This window comes from Gorilla gorilla, chromosome 7, assembly GCF_029281585.2.
Source record: "Gorilla gorilla gorilla isolate KB3781 chromosome 7, NHGRI_mGorGor1-v2.1_pri, whole genome shotgun sequence".
Lineage (NCBI taxonomy): Eukaryota > Metazoa > Chordata > Mammalia > Primates > Hominidae > Gorilla > Gorilla gorilla.
In genome coordinates, this window is record NC_073231.2 from 136,005,103 (window position 1) to 136,031,024 (window position 25,922).

At 38.5% G+C, this 25,922-nt stretch overlaps 1 protein-coding gene across 6 annotated transcripts in view; it reads right to left on the reverse strand.

Moving 5' to 3' along the window:
- Positions 1–25,922, reverse strand: part of ASAP1 (ArfGAP with SH3 domain, ankyrin repeat and PH domain 1) — a 392,411-nt gene that overhangs the window by 165,293 nt on the left and 201,196 nt on the right. For all 6 annotated transcript variants that reach the window (XM_019032530.4, XM_019032533.4, XM_055349231.2 and 3 more), the window contains one exon: positions 19,374–19,446. In XM_019032530.4, coding sequence (XP_018888075.1) covers positions 19,374–19,446 — 73 coding nt within the window. The remainder of the gene's footprint in view (positions 1–19,373; positions 19,447–25,922) is intronic.

Consider the following 25,922-nt stretch of genomic DNA (forward strand, 5'->3'; position numbering starts at 1 on the left):
CACACACACATACACACACACATCTTTTCCTACCACCAGACCGCAAGAGGCAGGGATTACCTATGGTTCACTTCTGCATCCCTACCCAATGGACACTGCTGTAGTTCTTTCAGTGAGCTGGACTTTCAAAGCTGCGACTTGGTTAATATTTGTTGACCTGGATTTATTGAATTCCTTTTCAGGAATTTAAGAAGCATCCCTTTCTGAAATAGCCTAGGATGTTCAATAACTGAGATCAAATTTTTAAATTCTGCTTTCAAACACAACTCAATAAGTGCATGGGTGCAATGGGCACTCATGAAACAGAACATGAGTCTGGATTGGGAAATAACCCAGGAAGTCTAAATACCATGAAGGAAACAAGTGTCACAGCAGTCCAGTGAAACGAAACGAGGCCCTAGCCAGCCTTCTAATCACCACCACATTAAAAATTCATGGTGCCTGCAGTGGCTGTCAGCATCTCAGGCTGAGATATCAAAAAATGCAGCTCTGGTTACTATCCAAGTTCACTCAGAGGAGCGGCTCAGAAAAACAGAAAAGAAAGTCCACACGAGCTCAACTGAGAAGACATACAGGTTTCATCTCCCTCATGTGCTGGAGCTACTCCTGATACCTTCTGTCTGAGGCCAAAGAGGTCCCACCTTACCACCAAGACTCCTACCTCATCTTATATCCTTTTCTGATCTTGAAGACCTATGAAAAAAGAATTCAGCTGTGCGTTCATTTTACCTGCTCCCAAGGGAAGCACCTCAGTAGTAAAAATAGGTATATAGGCTGTTTTCTTGAGACTATCAAATATTTCAAGTGAAAAATATAATTTGTTAATCGAATATCCATGTATGCGCCACGCAGCTTAATAAATAAAATATTAAAGAATGATTCCCTATTCCCCTACTCCTGTCCCTCTACCCAATTCTGATCTCCTTCCTTCCCTCCCTAGACACAGCCATTATCCTGAATTGAAATTTCATGCAGAGGTTAGAAAGAATTACAAGAAGCTCTCCATCTATCTGTGATGACAGACTCATTAAAGAATAAGATGGAATTGGCTAAAGGCTAAGGTAGAGACGGGCCATAGGAAGAAGCTGTTGGGAGAAGCTGAGAACCTTCTGTGACCCAAATGCTTATGCTTTCTACAATCTCGTATTTCACCCTCACTAGTTCTGCAAGGGAAGAATTATGCTTATTAGGTAGATGAAACATGAAATGTGACGTGAGTGAGGCAGAAGACTAGATAAGTATAGGCTAGGTCATGGGTCCTGTATGTTTTGCTAATTCCACAGCTGAATAACCATGTAGTCTCTTTCCATATATATATATGCATATGTATGTATGTATGTGTGTATATACTGGCATATATATGTCTCACATATATATATGTGTATATATATAATTTCCTAGCATAAAAATATAACAGTTTAGTAAGATATATCTTGAGGTAATAATAACAATAATAATCATAATCCTATGAAAATAGAATGATAGAAAATTAAATGTAAGGTGCTTAAAATAGTGTCTGGCATGTGACATGTGCCCCAAAATGTCAGCTACTGTTACCGCTATATATCCATGACTACTTACAATACAGAGCGATGTCTGTAATATCAAACAGAATAAAAACACAGGTCTCACATGTCTTATTTTTTTAACATACTGTATTATAAAGTTAGCAAAGTCAATACTAGAAAGATCACACACATGTCCCCTACACACACACACCTGTGCACAAAATTAACGGTTTACCCAGCAGACTTTCAACAGGCACAGAGAGTGAGACAGCAAAGAACCATGATTCTGGTGGAGGAAATAGCAAGGGCAACGGCAGAAGGGAGGAACACACTGCAGAGTACAGTAAGCCATCTAAGGGGAATGTCAGTTCAGAGGTATAGGGAAGAGGAGGGAAAGAAGGCTGCGGTGGTGGGGCACTGCCACAGGAATGAGTGTTTCTGAAGGAGACGGACTGATAAGGCAGAAAATGGTCCACTCACTTCAAGAGGTTTCAGAGAGCAGGATGCAGCTCTGTTTTAAGACCTTTACTACATGCGAGTGCTAGAAGACTTTTGGGCACATAGTACAGTGGGAGTTAGGGTAAGTAGGTGAGAAAAGAAGACTGGATAAAAGAAAAGAACAGAGAAATGTGATCCATCCGTTAAGAAGACACATTCTTTCCCAATATTCCTAAGAAACTTCTGGCATCCACGACATTGTTGCAGAAGGCAAGATAATTGTTTTGTTGCTGATGTTGAGACAAGGTCTTGCTATTGTAGACCTGCGTGGAGTGCAGTGGCATGAACATGGCTCACTGCAGCCTCAACCTACTGGGCTCAGGTAATCCTCCCAACTCAGCCTCTGAAGTAGCTGGGACTACAGGCACATGCCATCATGACCAGCTAATTTTTAATTTTTTGTAGAGATGGGGTCTTGCCATGTTGCCCAGGCTCGTCTCCAACTCCTGGGCTCATGTGTTCCTCCCACATTGGCCACCCAAAGTGCTAGGATTTACAGGTGTAAGCCACCACGCCTGGCCTGCAAGATAATTCTAACAGCTAGGTGAATCCTTTCAGTTCAAACAAGAATGAAATAATACGAGAATGAAATCTGGTCTAGTTTTAAAAACTAGACCAGAAAAGGCCACTTCATCAGGATTTCAACTGCCAGCATTTCTGTGGGGGAAATGACTAATATAAACTAATCACTGATTTACTACTCTAGTATTACTATTCCAGTAATAATCGTTACAATAGCTAGTTTGTTGGGTATTGACTATATGTTATTGTATTAAGCACTTTACATACAGTACATTACTTCATTCACTCTTACTAACAGTTCATGAGATAAGTACTATTACCATCCTCACTGTGTAGATATAAACACTTACCCTTGATCATACAACTCATAAATAAGGAAATTTAAATTAGAATATGCCACCCCAAAACAAGCCACTTCGGCATAACAATTATTTTGAGCTTAAAGCAATTAAGAAACAGCAAGGTGGCTGGGTGCAGTGGTTCATACCTGTAATCCCAGTACTTTGGGAGGCTGAGGTGGGCAGATGGCTTGAGCCTAGGAGTTTGAGACCAGCGTGGGCAACATGGTAAAACCCCACTGTATTAGTCCATTCTCACACTGCTAATAAAAGACATACCTGAGGCTGGGTAATTTATTTAAAAAAGAGGTTTAATTGACTCAGTTCAGCATGGCTGAGGAGGGCCTCAGGAAACTTACAGTCATGGTGGAAGGGGAAGCAAACACATCCTTCTTCACATGGTAACGGCAAGGAGAAGTATGAGTGAAGTGCAGAGTGAAGGAAGGAAAAACTCCCCACAAAACCATCAGATCTTGTGAGAACTCAGTCACTATGATGAGAACAGCATGGGGGAACCACCCCCATGATTCAATAACTTCCTATGAGGTCCCTCCCCCAACATGTGGGGATTACAATTCAGATTACAATTCAAGATGAGATTTGGGTGGGAACACAGAGCCAGACCATATCACCGGTCTCTACCAAAAATACGAAAATTAGCCGGGCACTGTGGTATGAGCCTGTGGTCCCAGCTACCTGTGAGGTTGAGGCAGGAGGCTTGCTGGAGCCTGGGAAGTTGAGGCTGCAGTGAGTGGTGATAGTGCCGCTACACTCCAGCCTGGGTGACAGAGTGAGACCTTGAACAAAGAAAAGAGGAAGAAAGGAAAGAAAAGAAAGAAAGAGAAGGAAGGAAGAAGGGAGAGGAGGATGGAAGTAAAGGAAAGGAAGAACATTTTCTGCCTAAAAGCAAGGCATAAATCTCCCTTTGTGAAAGTGTTTCCCCTACCTCCTTTCTAGGAGGAGGAGAAAAACCGTTGTCACAAGAGATGAAATGTCAGTACCAAGATGAATCTGCATAAATAAACCTTGTTAAAATAATCCCTATCATCTATTTGTTTCCCCCTTATATTTATCTTCCCTATAATTTACTGCCCTATAATTCCTAGAAGCCTCCTTTTCTCTGTCTTGTCACTTCTCCACAATTTTCTGCCCTTTGCTAAAATGGTATATAAGCTCCTAAGCCTAGCTACTTCTTTGGGGTTTTTCATTTCTTTTCCGTGAGGCCCCTTATGTCCATACTAAATAAGCCTTTTCTCCTGTTAATTTGTCTTTTGTCCATTTAATTTGCAGATGTCAGCCACTGAACCTTACAGGGTACCCTCCTCTATACTCCATATCCTAAAGTAGGACAGGCCTAGGTTCAAATCTCAAGTCTATCATTTACTGTCTGTGTGGCACCTTGGTCAAGCAGCTTTATCTTTCTAAACCTCATCCTCCCCATCTGGAAAATGGAAATTATAATGGCATTTACCTCACAGAGATGTTATTAAATTTAAGCAAGATACTGCATGCCAAGTGCCTCGTACACGATGAGCTCAATAAATATTTATAATGGCAATGACACAATGATGACAACCATACCAACTATCCATCCTTGGCCACTGCATTGGAGCCAGCCTTTTACCCCGTGGACAGGAAGCAGAAGCTTCAGACAACGCTGAAGAGTTTATATCCCTAGGCATTGGCAATAACAAATACCTTAGGAATACATTAAAATTCAATATTCTTTAAACATACTTTGTATATTCATCCAATGAGGCCTTCCTCAAAACTTCCAGAACCACAGCAATTATTAAATAGGTCTCTCCCTGAGGGGTTTATCTAACTGACACTATGTGTCATACCTTACCAAACTGGGCAATATTCACAAAACCTCTGGACTGGACTGCCTGCCAACCTAACCTTTGATTCTCAGCGACTCTAATTATGGCTGCTACTTATTAAGCACTGACTAAGTAGAGGGATTCAATCACAGTGAATATCCTGAAACTCATGCGATACTCCCTCAAGGCAGTTGCTTTATAGATAAGAAAAATGAAACTCAGTGGTGAAGAAAGGATTAGATCCCACTTCATTTGATTCCAAATCCTATCCTTCTCCACTGACACACTCAGGAAAGACTATCGTGGATACTAGAATATTGTGTGCCACAATATCTATTCAGAATCCACTATGTGAAAGACTTGATGACAAATACCAGGAACAAAAAGGTGAATAAGACAAGACTTCCTGTCCTGTAATAATATTGACAAAGTAATAATAATAATAATTTGCAATCACAATTTTTGATTAATGTGCCAAGAACTGTGCTAAGTATTTCTCCTGCATTATCTCGTTCAATGTTCACAACTTAGAAACTGGTTTAGAGTAGTTAAGCAAGTTGCTCAGTGTCATACAGCTAAGAAGCAGTAGTGACAGGCACTGACCCCAAAGCCTGTGCTCCTAACTAGTGTACTTGGTTAAGTGCAGGAGCCTCTAGAAGTCTTTTAACTTTAGCCAGATGCCAAGTGATTGAGAAACCTGAAAATCCAGGTCTTAGCTCCAGACTCTACCATGTCAGGAGACTGAAGCTCCTAGGGGCCTTAATTTCTTCATATATAAAACAGGTCTAATAACATCTGCCCTGCTTATTGGCCACTAAGAGGTAAAGGTGTCATAATTAATATAAAAGCTCTTTTGGAAAAATACAAAAAAATTATAAAACCACAAAGGATTATTTCTACTTAATGAGTATAATAAGGCCTTGAGAACTCTCTCATAAATCCATCCTGAGGAGCATTCCAAACCACAACCAAGCACAACCTAGACATCATTTGGTGAAAGATCACACAGAACACAGGCCTCAGTGACACAGAGACTTGGGTCTGAATCCCCACTCTGGTTCTAACTGGGCATATATAACCTTGGAAATGGCACTTAACTTATCTGGGCCTCAACTTCATACGTGAAATGGGACAATGCCTATAAGGTACATGGAATGAGTCTAAAAATACCTTTACTTCTATTAATTTCATTTACTCCAAAATTCAGAGCTGAAGTTCTGATGCTAATGGATGCTAATTTAAACATGGTATTTTTTGGAGGATTCCAGGATATATAAGATGACTGTGGATCAAATTCCAGGTTTTCTGTTTATAAACTGTGATCTAGGGCAATTTATACATCATCTCAGACTCTTGTCTTCTTAGCCGTAATAATACCTACTTGATGGGGTTATTAAGGGAAATAGATGAGAAAGACTATGAAGTGCCTCATCTAGTATCTGGTATACAGTGGGTGTTTATAAAATGCTAAGTACCATCCCACACTCCAGAGTCTCACTTCCTTAATTTCCCATACTCTTTCCTGGGAGCCTAGCCTCTCTTCCAAGGTCTTTATGCAAGTTCTCCTTCTGTGTCAAGAGTCCAGAGGAACACATGATAAACATGTGTTTATCATCTTATCTTCATGAACGAAGAAAAATCTTCCAGAGGATAGCTGGGATACATGCATTATTACACTCCAGTCATAAAACCTATCCAAAGTTCTCCTGTCTGTAAGTTCCATCACAATTTCAGGATTCACCCTGACTCTTTCAATGTAAGTGTAACCTACCAAGCATCCTGTTATTCACTCTTCTTAGCCTCTTGCCAAGGTGGGGGTCCCAGCTTTACATACTTTGTTATATGCCCAGTTCCCAGTGCTGAGCCTGGCACATAGTGAATGCTCAGTAAAATGCTCACTGCATGTAGTGGATTCTCCTAGAACAAGTCTTTTTCCTTCTTTCAAAAAATACTTACCAGCAGCCATGTGCCAGCCATATAAAATACAGTGAGCTATAATGTAATAATAAAGCCATGTAATATGTGACATAAATCATAGCACTGCCATAAAAGGGGAAGTGACAAATTCTTTTTATATTATCCTATGCATACTTTGTAGCACTAATCACACTTATAAAATATTTAATTCTATTTGTTTTTAAAATTATATAAGTAATTCATATGCTATTACAGAGAAATATAAAGATAAAATTATAATTTCCTTCCCCCTTTTCCAATCCCACCTCCTTAAGATAAGCAAAGTTAATAATCTGGAGTGTATCTCAGTGAAACCTTAGGATTAAAAAAAATATACACACACATACAGACACACAAATATAGGTGTTTTCACCCCTTTCTCCCTTTTAAAAAAAATAAATGGGATATTACATACGACCACCATGGCTTGCTTTTTTCCTATGGAATAAAAATCATGAAATTTAATATAAGTAAATCTAATTATTTTAACTGGGATATGTTCCATAATAAATCCCCCTGCTGAAAGGATACTAGGTTTTCTGCAGCTTTTGCCATCAAAACACAATGCTGCAATAAATACTCTTATACACAAGCTCTTACACGCTGTTACTTTATCTCTGGAAAAATATCTTCACAAAAGCAGGACTGCTGGCGGATAGTGTGTACATTTCAAATTTTAGTTAATATTGCCACATTCTTTCCAGAGAAGCTGGTTAAAGCAATTCACATTCCCAACAGCAATGCACATATAAAAGGGGCTAATTCTCTTCAACCATATCAGCACATAGATGTTACTGTTCTTTTTTAATTCTGGCCACATGTGTATAAAAAACTGACTATAGTAAGCCTATCTTTTTGCATTTTATTGTCCATTAACATTTCCTTTTCTGCCTGTTTACATATTTAGCCCTGTTTTCCAATGCTGGTATTTTTCCTATCAGTTTGTAAGAATGTCTTGTACAAGGGATAGAAACTTTTATAATATGTGTTGCAAATATTTCTTCCACTTGTCTTGTAACTTGTTAATGGTGTCCTTTGCCATGGAGAAATTTAAAAATGTCACGTAGTCATATATATCAATCTGTATGCAAAAGACTTTTTTGGGTTTCCTGCCTTATGTTCCTAAGCCTTCTAATATTTAGTATTTTTAAAAACCCTTAATCTTTAACCCAAAACAATGTATTTGTTTATATAGCACAGGAAAGGGTTTGTTAAAGTAAGTTATTAAATTTTTAAAGTTTTATTCACTTCAATATTTAAATACGTAATACATCTGCAATGAAATTATCTATATGGCATGAGGAGGAGTTCTAACTTTTTTTTCTTTCTTCTGTATGAAAACATACTGCTATTTCAGATGGCCTATAGAAGGCAACTGTTTAATATTTGATAAAAAAAAAAGAACACACAGACAACACTTGGAAGGAGTGGGTTAGAGGTTTCATAAGAAGATAATTGAGCAGAAACTTGAAAAATGAATAGTTGTTTAACAAGTAGACTTGGGGTGTGGACATTCAAGGCAAGAGGTAGCAGCATACCATACAGGCACCATAAAGTACTCAGCAATAAGGAAGTCAGTGTTTGCTTAGGTGGGCTGAGATACACAGAAACTAATATGGAGCCTTTGGTTGCTCCAGAGCTTACCACCTTCAATCTAGAGCTAGGTAGATTAAGATTTTGTTTTGTTTTGAGACAGGGTCTTGCTCTGTTGCCCAGGCTGTAATGCCGCAGCATGGTCATAGCTTGCTGTAGCCTCGATCTCCTGGCTCAAGTGATATTCCCACTTCAGCCTCTCCCTAGTAGCTGGGACTATATGCATGCACTACCATGCTTGGCTTTCTTTTTTTTAAGAGATGGGGCCCTACTATGCTGCCCAGGCTAGTCTCAAAATCCAGCCCTCAGGCAATTCTCTTGCCTCAGCCTCCCAAAGTGCTGTGATTAACGTTTTAAAAGCACTGCCCTCTGTTCCTGTTCATCATCAGATAGTGGCTCAGATCCTTTTTGCCACCAATCCAAAAACTTAGTGCCACCTGTCCAGTGACCCGGAAAATAATTTGTTTTAACTTTACAGACACCATATTATTGGGGAATGAGGGCTGGATTTTGGGTCTAAACTCTTTGTTTTCTTATCTATAACACTAATTTGGAAACAACTGCTGATTATGAGCAAATTATTTCACTTCCCTGAGCCTCAGTTTCCTTACATTTTCCCACCACTAACTGTATTAGTCTATTGTTAAGATTAAAGACAAAATCCTTGGAGGCAGAAAGCCCTGTGGACATTTTTTAAAACTGCTTTCCTCCATGCCACTTTGGATGATTCATTTCTATAATTTCTCAAGGTCATTTTGACTTTGGAGTTGTTCTTTCAAAGTCCTAACCAAGCCTCAGCAAGAGTCTGGCCCCAGCCTCTGGGGTGTTATCTGGAAACTCAGCATGCATATTCTCATTTCTGCAGCACTGACAAATCCATTAAATAACAGAGCCCCAAGAAAAGATACTCAAAGAGTTCCACAGGGCTATTACTCAGCATTTAAACAGCACCTGAATATCACTCTCCTCTAGCAGAAGCAGAAATGTTCTCTCTTCTGGCTTCATCATACAGCCTTCCTACCTGCCAGAAGAAATACACAATACACTTTGGTTTACTGATGGCTCTGTAGGTAATTGCAATGCTTTGAGATGTGGCCCTAAAATAGGTAGCAAAGACACAACCAATTCCTCCCCTACTTCAGCCTCCACAGTATGACTACCCAATGGAGTCAACCCTTCTAAATAAATAGGTGTTTAAAAATAGGACCCCATATTTAACTACTAATTCACAAACTTTCATCAAGCACCTACAATGGGATACAAAGGTTATTTAGTGTTTAGAATTATGGCCTTGGGTACCACCTTTAAGTCCTTCTGAGTTTTAGCTTCTTGGCTTATAAATTATATGTAAAATCAAGATAATAAAACCTCATTGGGTTCTTGTTCTGCTAATGAGGTGGTAGCCTACGATAGGACTCAGCCTGAGCAGCTACCCTCTGAACTAGTGCTCTGCAAACTATTTTTTTGTGGTTTTTTTTTTGAGACAGGATCTCACTCTGTTGCCCAGGTTGGAGCGCAATGGCGCAATTACAGCTCACTGCACGCTTGACCTCACTGGTTCTGGCAATTCTCCCACCTCAGCCTCCTGAGTAGCTGGAACCACAGGTGCATGCCACCATGCCCAGCTAATTTTTTTTTTTTGTATTTTTTACAGAGATGGGGTTTTGCCATGTTGCCCAGGCTGGTCTCGAATTCCTGGGCTCAAGTGATTCGCCCTCCCTTGGCCTCCCAAAGTGCTGGAACTACAGGCATGAGCCACACTGCACCTGGACTCTCCAAACTATTTTTAATCATCAATCCGTGTCAGTAAAACATTTCAAAGCATTTCCAATCAATGCTTATATGTTTATTTAATCAATTATAAATTATTATATATATTATACTACATATAACACAGTATATAGTATAGATAACATATTGTTTATATAAATCAATGGTTCCGATCTCAATGTCAGGGGTTCCAAAAACCCCTGAAATTGACTGAAATATTCTGCTTTGTAAGATTTTTTGTTTTAAGTTCAGATAACGTGTGTTGTCGTTCTGAGGCTTACTAAGGGGTCTATGACCCCAAAATGTTCAGAATTAGAAGAAATGTTAGCTGTATCTGAAGACAAAGCTTCTTGCCCTTTCTGGGTGCACAGTTGGCGAGTCTGAGGGAAGGGCAACAGCACATGTGAGATCAAAAGGGGCAGGTCTCTTTGGATCAGTTGCTAGGGAAATGCGGTATTGTTAGACACTATCAACTCCCCTTTGGGTATAAACAGTGCATTTTAGAGGCTACAAAAGTATCCTCATCTCATTTCATAAACAGACAAGAAAAAAAATCATCTCTGTTTCACTGGTAGAAAAACCAAGGTCCTGAGAAATGAAGGACTTGTTAAGAAATACTCAGTTACTTCCTGTCAGAGTAGAGATCACATCCCAGCTCTCTACCTAGGAGCATCCCAGCTCCTCACTGTACAGGTGGCATAGAACACCCCCCAAAACATGACCTCAACTAGGCTTCTCCACTTCAGAACTCTGGGAAAAGGCATCACCCTCAAATGTGGACAAGTAAGATAATGAGGGCCACAGAGAACACAGATGTGCTGGGTGCTCCAAAAGTGTTTGTGATTCAGAATATACACAATGTGCCAGGAGCAGTGGCTTATGCTGGTAATCAGCGCTTTGGGAAGCGAAGGTGGGTGAATAGCTTGAGCCCAGGTGGTCAAGACCAGCCTGGGAAACACGGCAGAACCACGTCCCTACAAAAACCACAAAAATTAGCCAGGCATGGTAGCAAGTGCCTGTGGTCCTAGCTACTCAGAAGGCTGAGGTGGGAGGACCACCTGAGTCCAGGACGGCAAGGCTGAAGTGAGCCAAGATCATGCCATCGCACTCCAGCCTGGGCAACAGAGTGAGACCCTGTCTTAAAAAAAAAAGAAAAAGAATATAAATAATGAAAAAAACAAACAAACAAACAAAAACACAAAAAAACCTTTAACTTGAAAAATATATAAACAATGGGAAAAAACCTTTAAAAAGACCAGTGGCTATTATTCTTTTTTCTTTTAGCTCATCTGAATTTTCTATAGTAAACACATTAATATCACTGCACTTTCACAATGGGGAAAGAAACCAGAAAACACCAGTGAGAAAAATCAGCACGGGGTGTTCCAGTCCCCCCAGCACCCATACAGCTCTCCACAATGAAACAAGTACATGTTTGATCAATTACCCAAGACATGGAAGATCTGAGAATATCCTTCTGTTGTCAGTGAATGCAACAGACAAACTGGCCGAGCAAAGTCATCCTTTATCAACCTCTAAATGTTCTGTCTTATGGCACTGATTATCAATGAAAACCAGTTCAGAATCAGCAACAATCTGCTTGACTTGCATACCCAAATGGGGCATCACAGAATCAGTAAATAATTATTCTTTCTTGCTAAACGCTTAATTGGAGAAACCTCTCCAGTCATAAAAATACACTTAAAAATTCACATTGACATGTGAACTAGAAATAAAACTAAACACACACATATGACTGCTTGTTAGAGGTTGTCATGGCATGGTTGTTTTCAGAGGGCAGATTATTTGCTACGGTTTAAGTGCAACAGCTTTATACAGGAAAATACAATCCTACTTTGATGAGACATAAACCATTTAAGAATGAGGAAAATGCAATTTGAAATAAGAGGCAGCAAGATATAGGTAAAGCCATAGAATCTTTTGACTGTAGTTGTCAAGAAGGGTCTGTTTAAGGCTCAAAGGTGGTCCTTAAGTCATTAATCTGAATCTTTATGTAAACAGTGAAAATAACTAATTGAAGACTGAAAAGCACAATGGACTCTACCTGGCACAGAGTAGGTATTCAACAAATGGCAGCTATATTTATTTTTACCAAAATAAATCATTAAAGCAGAGAAATACATTTTTATATTCACCTTTAACAGAGCAAATTTGTTGTTCATCCTAAGGCTTTAAAAAACCCCAAAATAGGCTGGGCGTGCTGGCTCACGCCTGTAAATCCCAACGCTTTAGTAGGCAGAGGTGGGTGGATGGCTTGGGCCCAGGAGTTCAAGACCAGCCTGGGCAACATGGTGAAGCCCCATCTCTAGCAAACACCACCTCCCTCCCACACACAAAACAAAAATTAGCTGGGCATGGTGGCATGCAACTGTGGTCCCAGCTGCTACCTGGGAGGCTGAGGAGGGAGGATCACCTGAGCCTGGGAGGTCAAGGATGCCGTGAGTGAGATTGCATTACTGCTCTCCAGCCTGGGCAACACAGTGAGATCCTGTCTCCAAAACAAACAAACAAACAAACACCAACCCCAAACTAGCGGTCGTGGGATGAGTACTCACAAATTTATTTAAAACTACTTAATTTATCATGATGTACATTCCCCAAAGATAGAAGAAACACACATCATTAAAAAATTAACTCATTTTAAGTAAAATGAGAGCACTCATTCTACAACCAGCAAAACGGAGGAAGTGCATACGCAGGCTCATACACACAGTGAATAGCTTCTAATTTCAAGTAAAAGAATATGTGAGCCAATAACTAGGATCCAAAAATTGAAACTTCCTAAGAAGCCTCGGGTTTTAATATTATTCGGGAAAGAGACACTGATTTTTAAACAGCATTCTTTTGAATCCCTCTAGTTTATCCCCACATAATTTAAGGAGTAATGCTCTCCTGGGTAAGTATATTCCCTTTTGGGGAAAAAAACCCCTTCCTTGACCCTTCATTATTAAAATAATGAAGGAACTCATTATTTTAATTTGTTTTCACCTCCCAAGGAGGTGGACCCACAAGAATGCAAAATGCCTTGAAGGCCCAAAGAAATCTGTTTAGATTTTGCTCAATCCCAGTATTTCTATCTAAAGCCTTTTGAGAGCTTAAGAATTGTTATTATTTTTACTAATCAATTTACTGTAATTCAAAAAGATTTTTAAAAAAATCTGGTTATCCACAAACTTGAAAAACAGCAAAAAAAGGTAAAATTTCCTAGAGACAAGCTGCTTTTGTACACCTTGTGACATTTTATTCTAATCTATTATATCTCTTACATATGCCTGTTAGGAAAACTTTTCTCCCCACTGAAAACCGCAGGATTAAAATAAGCATTACATGACACCATGGTAAGACACCGAACCTAATTACCAACTCTAGTTACAACTGAATTCACACTATACCTTCAAGTTTGAGGAAATACTTAACTAAAAGATAGCTCAAATGAAGTTGTTTGGTTACAAAAACATTTGCTTCCTATCCACTGATAAATTTAGTACTTTACCTTTAAAATCCTAGATTTCCTTGTGCACTATGAGCTTTTTCTTAAAATAGATAATTTAACAAAATGAAAAACTGGAGAGAACACCACACATTTTTTGCCTTAAAAAACACAAACACTGTCTTATAAAACTATCTACTACTTAATTCTAACTGAAAAGGAATGGGAGACAAAAATGTAAGGAAATGAGAAAATCAATGGCTGTCTTCCTTGTAATGAAAAAGCTACAAAACTGTTTATAACAATTTAGCTGTGTTTTGAAAATATGACTTCCACATCATATGCTGGTAATAAAATTATATACCACTGTCATTTTTTTCTTGCCCAGAAATATTAAAGGATTTACAAGCTTCAACTTTCAGACCAACAATGTTATAGATTCTAAGGGGCACCATGTGTTACCAATAAGCTAACATTTATTCTGAATATATCCTGGCATAAATTCTAAGGAACCAGCCATATAATAATATGTTCATTTAATTTGAGCAAAGAAAAAAAAAGCCAACACTTTAACACAGAAAAAGACCTAGTAGCAGGAATATCCTGAGTTCCTATTCCCAGAAAGAAGTGTATACCTGTACCTGTGTTGTGTGAGAATGTATCTGCTCAAAAAGATTAACGTTTTCAACCTAATTCATTTGGTAGAATAGCCAACTCAGTATACCCATGCTTATTATGACCCACATGCTTCCATTTCTAAAAGTGCAGTATGTCTCACTGTGTTTTTTAAACAATACTGAGAAGCAAGCAGTAAGCTCTTTTCTCAAGCCACACCTGACTTATGTGCATTCACATGCCCATGCTTCCAAGGGAATGTCAGCCCCACTCCTACTGTACTGACCCAGGGTCTCTCACAAAGATCAAGATCAAGATGTCTGCCAGGGCTGCAGTCACCTGAAAGTTTGACTGGGATTAGATTTGCTTCTACACCTCACTTGCATGGCTGGTAAGTGAGCGGTAGTTCTCCATAGGACTGCTTGAGTATCCTCAATATGGTAGCTGGCTTCCTCCAAAGAAAATGATCAGAAAAAGAACAGAAGGACCAGGCTGAAGCTATCTTGTCTATGGACTGGCCTTGGAAATCACATGGCATCACCTCTACTACATTCTATTCATTAGAAGGGAGTTAGTAACTCTGGTGTACATTCAAGGGGAAGGGGGATTAGGCTCTATCTTTGTAAAGAAAATTGCCCAAGAATTACAATAAATTAAAACCTCCACAGTGCCCAAGAAACTACTAGTCATTTTAATCATATATTAGCAAAAGGGCGAAGGAGGGAGAAAAGGGGAAAGGGAGAGGGACCACTAAGGCAGACTTCCTAAACGACAATGTGTTTCACAGATTAATAATGTTAAAACTTCAAAACTTAGAGAACAACACAGGAAAACTGAATGGCTTGGAGAATTTTCCATTGGTCTAAGTAGTTCACAGAATTGAGTTTTGTTTTGTTTTTTAAAATGTCCTCATACACAACAAGGAAAAGTGAGACACAAATTCCTAGAACAATCTTGAAACCAAAGGGCTTGCATGGAGACAATTTGTTTAAAAAAAAAAAAACCAAAAAACCCTCATTTTTATAATGTTTACTAGTACTGATAAAAGTTTATGTGTAAAAATAATACATTTTAAGAGTAAGAAGCTTCACAATGTTTAGCCATTTTTCAAATCACTTTGGGAAGTTGAGTGATTGGTAATCTCCAACCAGAAATATAGAAATCCTTTTTAAATGTTTAAAAAATATCACATGGGTTTTGTATCACTTAAGCATTGTGAGAAAACAAGAAAATTATGAAAACGCATTGGGAAACAGATAGCACGGTTCAGCTTCTTGTGGTTTCTCTGGATGAGGCCAAAAGCCCTTGGAGGGGAACAGCTTGGATTCCACTGAGCATGTATCATGGAAAGCTATGCAACACCACTGTTTTACTCATTTAGTCATTTTTAAAGAATTAAATGTCATAGTGCTGCCCACAAACCCAGCTATACTATACTTGTTCGTGACTGCAGAAACCCTATCAGGCCTCAATAGTCTGTGAGGAACCCGGAGGGATCTGAGTTTGTTCCTATATTTCTGAGACATGACCATGGAAACTACTATTGGTGGTCTCATCTGGGAAACACCAAAGTCATCCCACAGATTACAATGCTGGGAGTTTCCATTTGATGGATCCATTCATGAATATTCATGATTAGTGAATATTAATAGCTGGTCTCAGAGAGCTTCCCAGGTAGTAACACATCCAGCCAACATGTAGCGATTCATTCAACCCTTGTTGAGCCCCTACCATGTGTTAGGTAGAAGACAAATACAGAGTACCTGTAAAGAGCAAAGCTGGGGTCAGCTGGGCTCTCTTTCCATTATTTGCTAGGTATGGTACCCTGAACAAGTTATTCTGTCTCTCTAAGCTTCAGTTTCATCATCTATAAAATGAGAACAATGGTACTTACCTTACTGGCTTGTTTGGCTTAGCCTAGTACAGTATAAATACAAAATGAATATCATTTCCTCCAAGTGGTACTCCCTTAGCACCTTCCTCACGCTACCTCAGATCCTACTTCCTATTTCACCCTTTGCACTTTGTAAGCTTTCTTTTATAGCGCTTCCTAGTTTCTAGTTATAAATACTTCCCAGTTTGATGATCTGATTAACATTTATCTCTCCCCTACTGGATTGTAAAATTCATGAAGGTAGAGACTTTGATGTGCCAAACACCTAACACCCAGAACAGGAGAATATAATAGGTGCTCAATAAATATCTTTTCAAACAAACTAATAAATTACATTGACAAATGCATAAACTACAAAAACGAAAAACATAGTACTAGTTTTATCGAAAAACTCATAGGCCAGTGCAACAGTTCTTAATTTTAGCTGCAAGTTAGAATCAGCTGGGGAATAATGTTTTTTTAATCTCAATAGCTAGGCTCTACTCTGGAACAATTCTAGGGTAAGGGTCTGAGAGATTCCTGTTTTTGTTTTTAAGAGTTCTTCAGGTGATCCTAATCAACAAAGGTAAGAATCATTATCTACTCCAAAAGAGATGGTTAGTAATTGCAATACAATCGGATACATGTTCTCCTACAGTATCAGTCTAACAGGACTTCCTGTGATGATGGAGAAGTTTCTATTTCTGCACTATCCAATATGGCACCCACTAGTCATATATGGCTGTTAAGTTCTTGAAATGTGGCTAAAACTGAGGAACTGAATTTTAAATTTTATCTTAATTCATTTAAAATTTAAAACCATATCTCACCAGAGGCTACTCTAATAGTACAAACCTAGGAGGAGGGCACACAGAACCCCTAATCCAGACTGGAGAGATTCAATGTTCAATAAGCTGTGCCACCCCCATCCACAAAGAGGGTGCAGTCTACTGGAGGAGGCTGCACCCAAACTCTGCATACAGCCCTTGAACTCTCACCTCTTTACATCCATACAGGAACAATCTCTCCCTTCTGTCATACCCATGGCAGCTGTGATCAAGGAAATCCTTTAAAGAACAGGAAGAAGCATATCCCCCAGTAGAGGAGCCTTTGTATGAGCTGCTGAGCGATGTGGTCATTGTGGCCAAGGGATGAAATGCATCTTGAGGGGGAACATTTGGAAAAGAGTCACATGGAGGGAGCCCTCAGCACGGTAAATACAGCAGCACCTCATGGCTGTAAAGCAAGGGTCTCCCTTTTGCAGCTCACAAGCATACAGCCTCAGGTACAAACCATCATCACATTACAGAGAACTGACCATTCTTCCTGAGACAAACAATGGTTCTCATTAAGCTCTTTATAAAATCAGGCTGGTCAAATGTTATATGTGGAATCACTGAATTAAAATAGAGAAGGCACTCAAGAATTCATCTAGCTGTCCTTTTCCCCCATCTACCATTTGTTAAGCACCTACTATGTGGCAGGCAGTGTATTAGGGGCCTTAGATGGTCTCTCCTTTTGTCCATACAATCCCCTGCACATTAGATATTATTTTTTAAATTTATGGTAAGGAAATTTAAGACTCCTGGAAGTTAAATAATATACTTGACTTGAACAAGTATAACAAAGCTAGGATTCAAACTCAGACCTAGACTACTTGAGTTTCTCTCTTTTTCAAAGGGGTGTGTAGTAGTCTATTGTATGTATACTATGGTTTATTTAATAAATCCCTTTTATTTTCTGCTCTTCCAAATCACAATCAAGGCTTCAGTGAACCTCCTTGTATATAATACTTTAAATATATTTTTATTGGTATATAATATACATACCTACAGAAAAGTACATAAATCCTCAGTTCAGCACCTGATGAATTATCAAAAAGTGAACTTTACCATGTAACCACCACTAACATCAAGAAACAACAATATCAGCACCTTAGAAGCCCGCTTTGTGGCATCTCCTAGTTATTTATTTCACTCACCTCCCCAAAGAGCTAGTATCAAACATAAGTGCCTACCACAGTGTGGGAGTTCATTGAAATAAAAGTGAAAGGGCAGGAGTTATAAATTAGGTATATAACTTAGGCCAAGACCTAAAACAACATTTGGTCATAACTACATGACTATTAGTTATCTACCTTAATGAGAAGTTAGTGTTTTACTGGATATAAAGAAATTAGAGAGCAAAATGAAGGCACCAGGGTGCAAAATGTGTTAACAATTAATATTACAGAATGTCTCAAGGCCTAGGGGGGTTTAAAAAACAAGAGAATATTAGGTTTCCAGTTTCATTTGGCTAGTGATTCCCAGCTCTGATGAGACGGGAAGGCCATAAAGTACCTGAGGGTTTTGGCTTGTTCAGGTTCCATTCAGCTCAATAATTTCATGATGATAAAATTAAGAGGAACATGCATTTACTGAACTCCCATAACCTGGCAGACCCTTTACAGATATGAGATCATTAAATCCCTTCAACAACTTTTTTTAATACCACTATCCTCACGTTACAGAAGAAAAATGGAGGCTCAAGAAGGAGAAATAACCAGCTCAAGGTCACCTTGCTAATAAGAAGTGGATTAGCAAGGACAAAAGCCCACATCTGTCCAACTTTACGGCCTGCGCTCTTTCTGTTATAGTCTGCTGCCTTCCCTTCCAGGTTTTCTGTTAAGTTACAGACCACTGATTTCCTAGAGAAGTAACCTATTGGTAGGTGAGCTGGTACTGCAATAGTAACAAAAGATGTGAGTGAGAAACTCTGAAATCCATTTTATGTTTCCAAGCTTCTCTTCTACAGTGCTGGAGCCTACCATTTTTTGTGGTTACTCATTTTTTTTTTTAATTTAGTTTGTTTCCTCTTATTCACTGATGACATACTTTTGCCTCCAAGGTGACAAAGTCACTAGACAGTTAAAACATTTAGTTACACAGGTTATCTGGCACACCTTCCAACAAAAGAAAAGATGATAGTTCACAGGTCTGTTGAGGTCTGAATTTAATTTTGCCCCCTCCTCTCTAACTTTTTCCACAACCATCGCCAATATTGATTTTCAAATGTGTACAGGTACACTGAAGAAGGGAAAAGATTCTGATGTGTTTAACTGAAGCCACTGAGTTACAGGTTGACCAAATTCACACAGAGATTTTATCTATCTCATGTTACTTGTGACAAATTTACTCATAACTCTATTAAGCACTTAAGTGTACAGTAAAATCCACTGTGACTAATGCTTTTCTTCTTTCTGTTTTGGAAACACTAATAGGTTTGGGCTGACAGTCGAGATAAGAGAAAAAAAGAGAAATTTCTTTTACCTACTTACTTTTCCATTTGTGTCAAGTTTCCTATAAACTTAACAACTTTTAAATAACTAACAACACTCTGTAGACATTATTTATAATTCATGTTACCTCATTTTTATTAAGTGCTTACCTTGACCAGAATTATATATTGCTTTTACAGACTTCTTCACTTTCTGAAGGGCTGTTCTATCTTGGTCTAGAGCCTAAAAGAGAAAAAAGGGGGAAAAGATATTAGAAGATTTGGTGAATTAAAAAAATAATAATAAGAAAAATTCATTTGTAATTGCATTTGTTTTCCTGAGTACCAAAGCAACAGCAAACTGACATATTCATTAACAATGAATCATATCAGACTGGAAGTCCCTGGGATCTGAGTAGTTATATTTTCAGGAGAAGTGCAGTCATTCCACAAAGCTCAGTGTGTGAAATGGATAGCATTTTAGTCAGTCAATTATCACGCTAAGCTATGCACAAGAAAGACAATACAAGACACTGAAGAAATCTTAAGGCTTGGATTCTTTCATGCATTTACAATCTGGTAAGGAGAAAAGGCAAGCATAGACATGAATGGCACAATACCCAGGCAACAGGACACATTTTATCACCTAAATGGTAATTTTAGCCAGAAAAACACTTCAAGGGGTATAATGAGTAGGAATGACCTGAAGAGCTTTTCACAGTGCTTTTAAGTTTTGCGATTTCTTTTAGTGTTAAAAAAAAAAAATTAGTTATGACATATGGCAGTTGAATTTTGGCAATCTTTTAATTTAAAAAAACAGGTTGGAAAATGCCATCATGATACTGGTAATGCTTTTAAATGATTTCTTGGATGATGAATCAACACATTAATCTACCTGTGGTATAAGCGGGGGGGCTTCTAGGAGTCTATTGTTGTTGATTCTTAATCCAGGTACAGGATATACCATTCTGTTTAGTTTGTTAAAATTCAGCAAATTGTGCGTTTAGGCTATGTACTCCTTTCTGTACGTGTATCACACTCCAAAAACAAGTTTAAAATGGGGCATAGTCAATATACTTGGCACACTGGACTAACTTGTTAAAACAATTTTAGGCCCCTTTCTGCTACTTCAAGGGCCTCTGGTCTACTTGGGAACCCCTAGATGATATGTCAAGATTTGGAAGGCATGAGCAATAACAGTAATAAACTGCAAAAATAAAAATTTAAAACATTAAATGTACACTCACATCCATTACATCATCTAAACCTCGGAACTTCAGACCAGAAAACTGAAGCCTACAGAGGCTAAGTACTTCCCTGAAGAAGCCGAAAGGGATAAATGCAATGGTAGCAGGCACCTACAATTCCCCTTATGGAAAATGGTCTTTCCTACCACTTTCCTTCACCTCTTGTTCTCTAGACCCCAGTGTCTGGCCAGGCGAGCACCAGACTCATACTGGACTCAACGTCATTCCTCGGATTTCTGGGCTTGGAAACAAGGACCACAATGCTCAGTCGCTTTCTGGTCACATCAGCTTAAGACTGCCAGTGGTTCTGTTTCTTGATGTGAGGAAAAATCTGACCAGACAAAATGACATTAACAGAGACACAGTAACAGAGAAAAGAGGTAGAGACACTCCTCTGGCATCTGAGTTTTTGCTTCCAGCTGTTCCCAAGGCATATGTCACTGTTAACCTTCCTACGGTCTGAGTACACGAGACAACAAATTCCTTCTGTCCCAAGCCAGTTGAGCTTGGAATTCTGTCACTTGCAACCACAGGTCCTAAGTAACACTAGAACTAACATTTACTGAGCACTTACTAGACATCAGGTATAAAACTTATTATATTTATAAAACACATCAATTATATAAGATATATATACTTTCAAATATTTTATCTCTTTGCATTGCATCTTTACAGAAACCTGTTAAGGATCATCTTCATTTTTCAGATAAGGAAATGTAGTAGACCTTCAATAAATATTTATAGAAAGGGAAGGTGAGAAAGGTTAAGTAACTTTCCCAAGGTCACAGAGCCAGAAAATGCTAATGTCACATTCTACACTTATATCTACCAAATCCCAAAGTGTATGCTTTCTTTACTGGGATGCTGAGACAAAAAACAGGGTTTCCAGACTGCAAGTCTAACACGATTTCCACCATACCCATCGCCTACATTCTAACTCCATATCTTATCACATCCACTGCCTACCTGTACTTCTGTTCAATATCTTCCTTTAAATACTCTTGTATCTTTTTTAAAAAATTTAAATAACTGTATTGTAAAGAGTTACAATAAATGAAAAACCAGGATCACTTACCATTGATAGAAGATACTTTGAAAATTACAATGTACCTCTACCTATACAAAATGCTCCTCTGCTTAGGATCTCAAGTCATCTCACATACCTGTCATGCTGCATGTCATGCTTAAGGGAATGTTTTATGAGACATTTCAGGGAAGAGATAAATTTTGTATTACTGAAAAGATTTAAGATTTGCATTGTAGAGGAAAGAGGGAAGATAACTAGTATTTAACAAATAACTTGGTATAAACCAGAAAAGCATGCTAAGAGGTTTACAGAGATTATCTCACTTAATTCTCACAAAAGTCCTATGAAATAAATATTCTTATTATATCCATTTTATGGATGAGGAAACAGAGGCTTGGCTTAGAAAGGTTAACTTGTCCAGGGTGGCTGAGCTGGAATTTGAACCCAGGTCTTTGACAACACAGAGCCTTATCTTCTAACCACTACCTAATTCTGCATTCTAATGATATCCGCGATAGGCTGAAACTAAAAACAGTCTCATCATATGGGGGAGGTGACGACTATACACCAGTTTTGAGATAAACCTGAGTTTTAAAAATATATAAGACATTTAGATTGCTAAGAGCAGGAGGGAAAGAACATGATGCAAATAAGCATTTACTTAAAAGACTGAATCCAATGGGTTTATTCTTAGATGAACTGTTTTTGTGATGTCATTGTTTTAAAATGCTAAAAATAGTCATTAATTTTTTTCCATACTTATGATTGCCCTTTCTCCCTGATGAAAAACCTTGGGCCTTAGAGAAATTAGTTAGCTTGCCAAGTGTCACATACTAAGTAAGAGAAGAGCCAGCCTATGCTTTTTCAACCATGCCATCTAATCTGTTGTGGAAGGCAAGTCCAAGTTTCCCCTGAATCTTAACATTTCTTAATTATTTTCAAGAAAGAAACAAAGATCTGCTTCTGGAGGAAAATAACCTATCGGTTATCTTTGGGGGAATAATGACTAAAAAAGGATGGCTGTAGTCTAACAGAAATTACTAAGTGGACTTTACAGTTAACTCCAAATGAGCAAATGAATGTGAAAGATTTCAGCCATAACATTTTTTGAGACCATCTACCTACTTCCTTTTGTGGGGGGGAGCGGGTACAGTCTCAGAATTTCTGTTCAATGTTTACCAACTTGCCTATGAACTGGTAGGGTGTAAAGTTCATCTACTTACTTTTAAAGTTTATTGAAAGCATCCTCATTTGACAGCTACAGTCAGTTAAGTCTAGGTGACACTTCTTTTTTTTTTAAGCTTCAGTGTTTGGCCACTGGCAAAAATAAGCTAAATAAAAGGCACTTTTAAGAGCCTCATGTTTTAGAGAGCCAGGGGATACTGTCCTTCAATCAAACAAGGCTCCCTCTAGAAATAATACAAGTCTAAGTGTGCTACAAAGTTTTATTCCCATAAATGCCAAACAACAACTGCAGTGACATCCTCTGAAATGTCATATATGTAAAATTAAATAAGGGCTAAGAGAAAAATGGTAGATAATATAGGCTATAAGATTATCTTTCCCAAATCATTAGAAGTATGATAAAACGTGTGCGGGCATTTCTAAGTATGTGTCCGCAGTTGGACAACTCAAAAGAGTGGGGTGAGGGGGAAAGAATGAATTAACAAATAAATGAATACAGGAGAATGTAAAGTTGTGCCATACGGCATTATTACATTCTCTTTAACATTATATAACTAAGGATCAGGGATGGTAGTCTAGGAGAGCACTTCCAACCTTGATACGAAGACTTTTTACTTTTATTTCACACATAGTCCTAACAAGTTTTGTCATTTGAATCTAGGCCCAGAGAAGATGCAGGCTGCTGCAAATCAGAGAGAGGCTGCTAGGAAGCCATACTGACAGAGGCACTACATGAGAGCTGACAGCCAGAAGGATGTAGAAAAATTATACAAACCAGACCATAAGGACAGAAAAGTCCTTGAGACTTTGAGGACAAGGAGGGTAGCATACCCCTCCAGGCCGAGTGGTATCCCTCAGTCACAGCAGAGTGTAAGAGCAGATGTTCTCAGAGACGCGTATGAATCTGACCATGCCTGCTCAGGGCATTTGAACTAGTTGATTGCTCTGCCTAGAACTCTTCCCCAAAGCTCTCTGGATGACTGGCTCTTTCTTCTTACACAAGCCTCGGATTAAAAGTCCTTTCCCCACAAAAGCCTTCTAAGGATACCCTACAGCAGTGTATACCCTCGGCCCACCCAAGGGTTACTCTCAAATGCACGTCATGCCAGTTTTTCCATAGTGTTACCACATCCTGAAATGATCCTGTTCATGATTTGTTTGCTTTTATTGTATTTTTCTCTCTACTAGAAGAATGGAAGTTCTATGAAAGCAGGGGCTTGTATAACCTGTTCATGGCTGAGTTCCTAGTCCTAGTGTCTAGCACACAGTAGATGCTCAAAAATGCTTATGAAATGAAGCGACAAATGACTGAATACATAAACTCATCAGTATAATCATCTCCACAAAACAGAGAAGTAGGCAACATAAGACTTGCTTTGAAAATGGTTGATAAAATAGTTCTAGATTCAGAAAACATGGTCCTCTGTAATTCTTCCCCTAATGGTTTTGAATAAAGTTTAAAGGTATACATATCTAATATGTATAGCCATATATGTAGAAGAGATATGACTATACAGTCATGAGAATAATGTCTTAACAGGACATTGCCTTCAAATAGTTATTCTGTGAACTTTCTTTAAAAATATTTTATTGAAATATATTTATGCTAACTGAGCAATGGCAATACTGTTGCCACTATTCATTAAGACTTTCTATTTTAGAATTACTTTCTAAATCTATGGCACTTTCTATATACTCAAGTGGGAAAATTGCTTTTATTTTGGGTAGATTAGATTTTAGACAATAACCACAACTCTTTGGAGCTAAATTTTATTAATATGTTTACAGAGGCAGGAAATAGTACATAACAATAAAATATTAGCATAGAACTTCCTAGAGATATGCCAAGGTAGCAGGGAATTATACCTACCATCTAGGAGTGCTCTGAGCATTCAATACATTAATGTGCCTAGAAGTGGCTAGCACAAAGTCTTGAATGGAGCAGGTGCTCAAAAATGACCAGCTATCATTACTCTCACCTCAGAAGGCAGTTGCCAGTGAAACACTTGGAGCAGTGACAGCAAAACACCCCTGAAACAAATACTCCTATACCAAAGTGATTTCCTTAAAAAAAAAAAAAAAAAAAACTTTTTTTTTTTTTTTTTACTCACTTGGAAAAAAAAAAGGGCTTCCATTGTATTGCTTTATAGTATATTCAGAGAGGTCATTTAAAAAATGCTTTTTAATGGATGCATTTGTCCCATAATCGCCACAAGGCAAATGTTCTTATATGTGTTATTCCTTTAATAGGGGAAGCAAGGGAATGCTACTTTGGCCTAATTTTGGTTTAGACTCTGATTACTTCAGCCTTGAGCTTGTTGGGCAATCATGCTACCTTGATGGGAGGAGTGAGGATTGAAGAGCAATGTGTTTAGGGATGCCTAATTAACACTTGCATAAGAGGATGAAAAAGTGACATAAGTTCTCATGCAGCCTCACAGCCAAATCAGTAAATTATTTACCCATTGTAAATCTCCATATGCTAGAACATATACGTGAATAATCATAATGTGAAGGCATAAGCTCTTTCTATGCATTCATTCACACTGTCCAATGTGATCATGAGTAGAGTTGTGGATAAAGGTGCCAGAAGAAGAATTGACAATGAAGAATTGTCACTGTCTCCTCCTCAAAAAGGGGAAAGATATAGGCAAACCACACAAATGTGTGCTGTTGACCTTCCATACCTGTGGGTTCCACAGGCCAACTGTGGGACTTGCATGTGCATAGATTTTGGTATCTGTGGGGATCCTGGAACCAATTTCTCTGAGATTTTTTCTGATGATCATCAAACGGGTTTTTACATCATTTAGGCACTTATTCATCCACTCAGTGTGCTAGACGCTTCAACAGGCACCAGCCTAAGTGTGAAAACCAAATTGTGCATCTACCTCTCCTTAACCAGCTGCAGGCCTCCTCACTTCTTGCCACAGCAAAGCAGCAGCAGCAAAACCCTTTGCTAGAAGAAATGGGAAGCCTGGTAAGGCTTCTGATAAGATTGATAAAGTAAGTTGTTCATAAAACATTCATTATTGCTAACCTGGGGCTTGCTTTATCCATACTTCTCACATCATTCCACTCTACCTTATTTTTTAGATGTTTAAGTACCTGCGTCTCTCCCTGTACTCCATCAACTAAAAACTCTGTAAGAATAATACCAGGATAATATTCATGTTTATTTCTTCACATAGAAGATGCTTTGTAAGGATTCACTGACATGAATGAAAGGAATGAACACATACACACTCTCTCTCTCTTTGG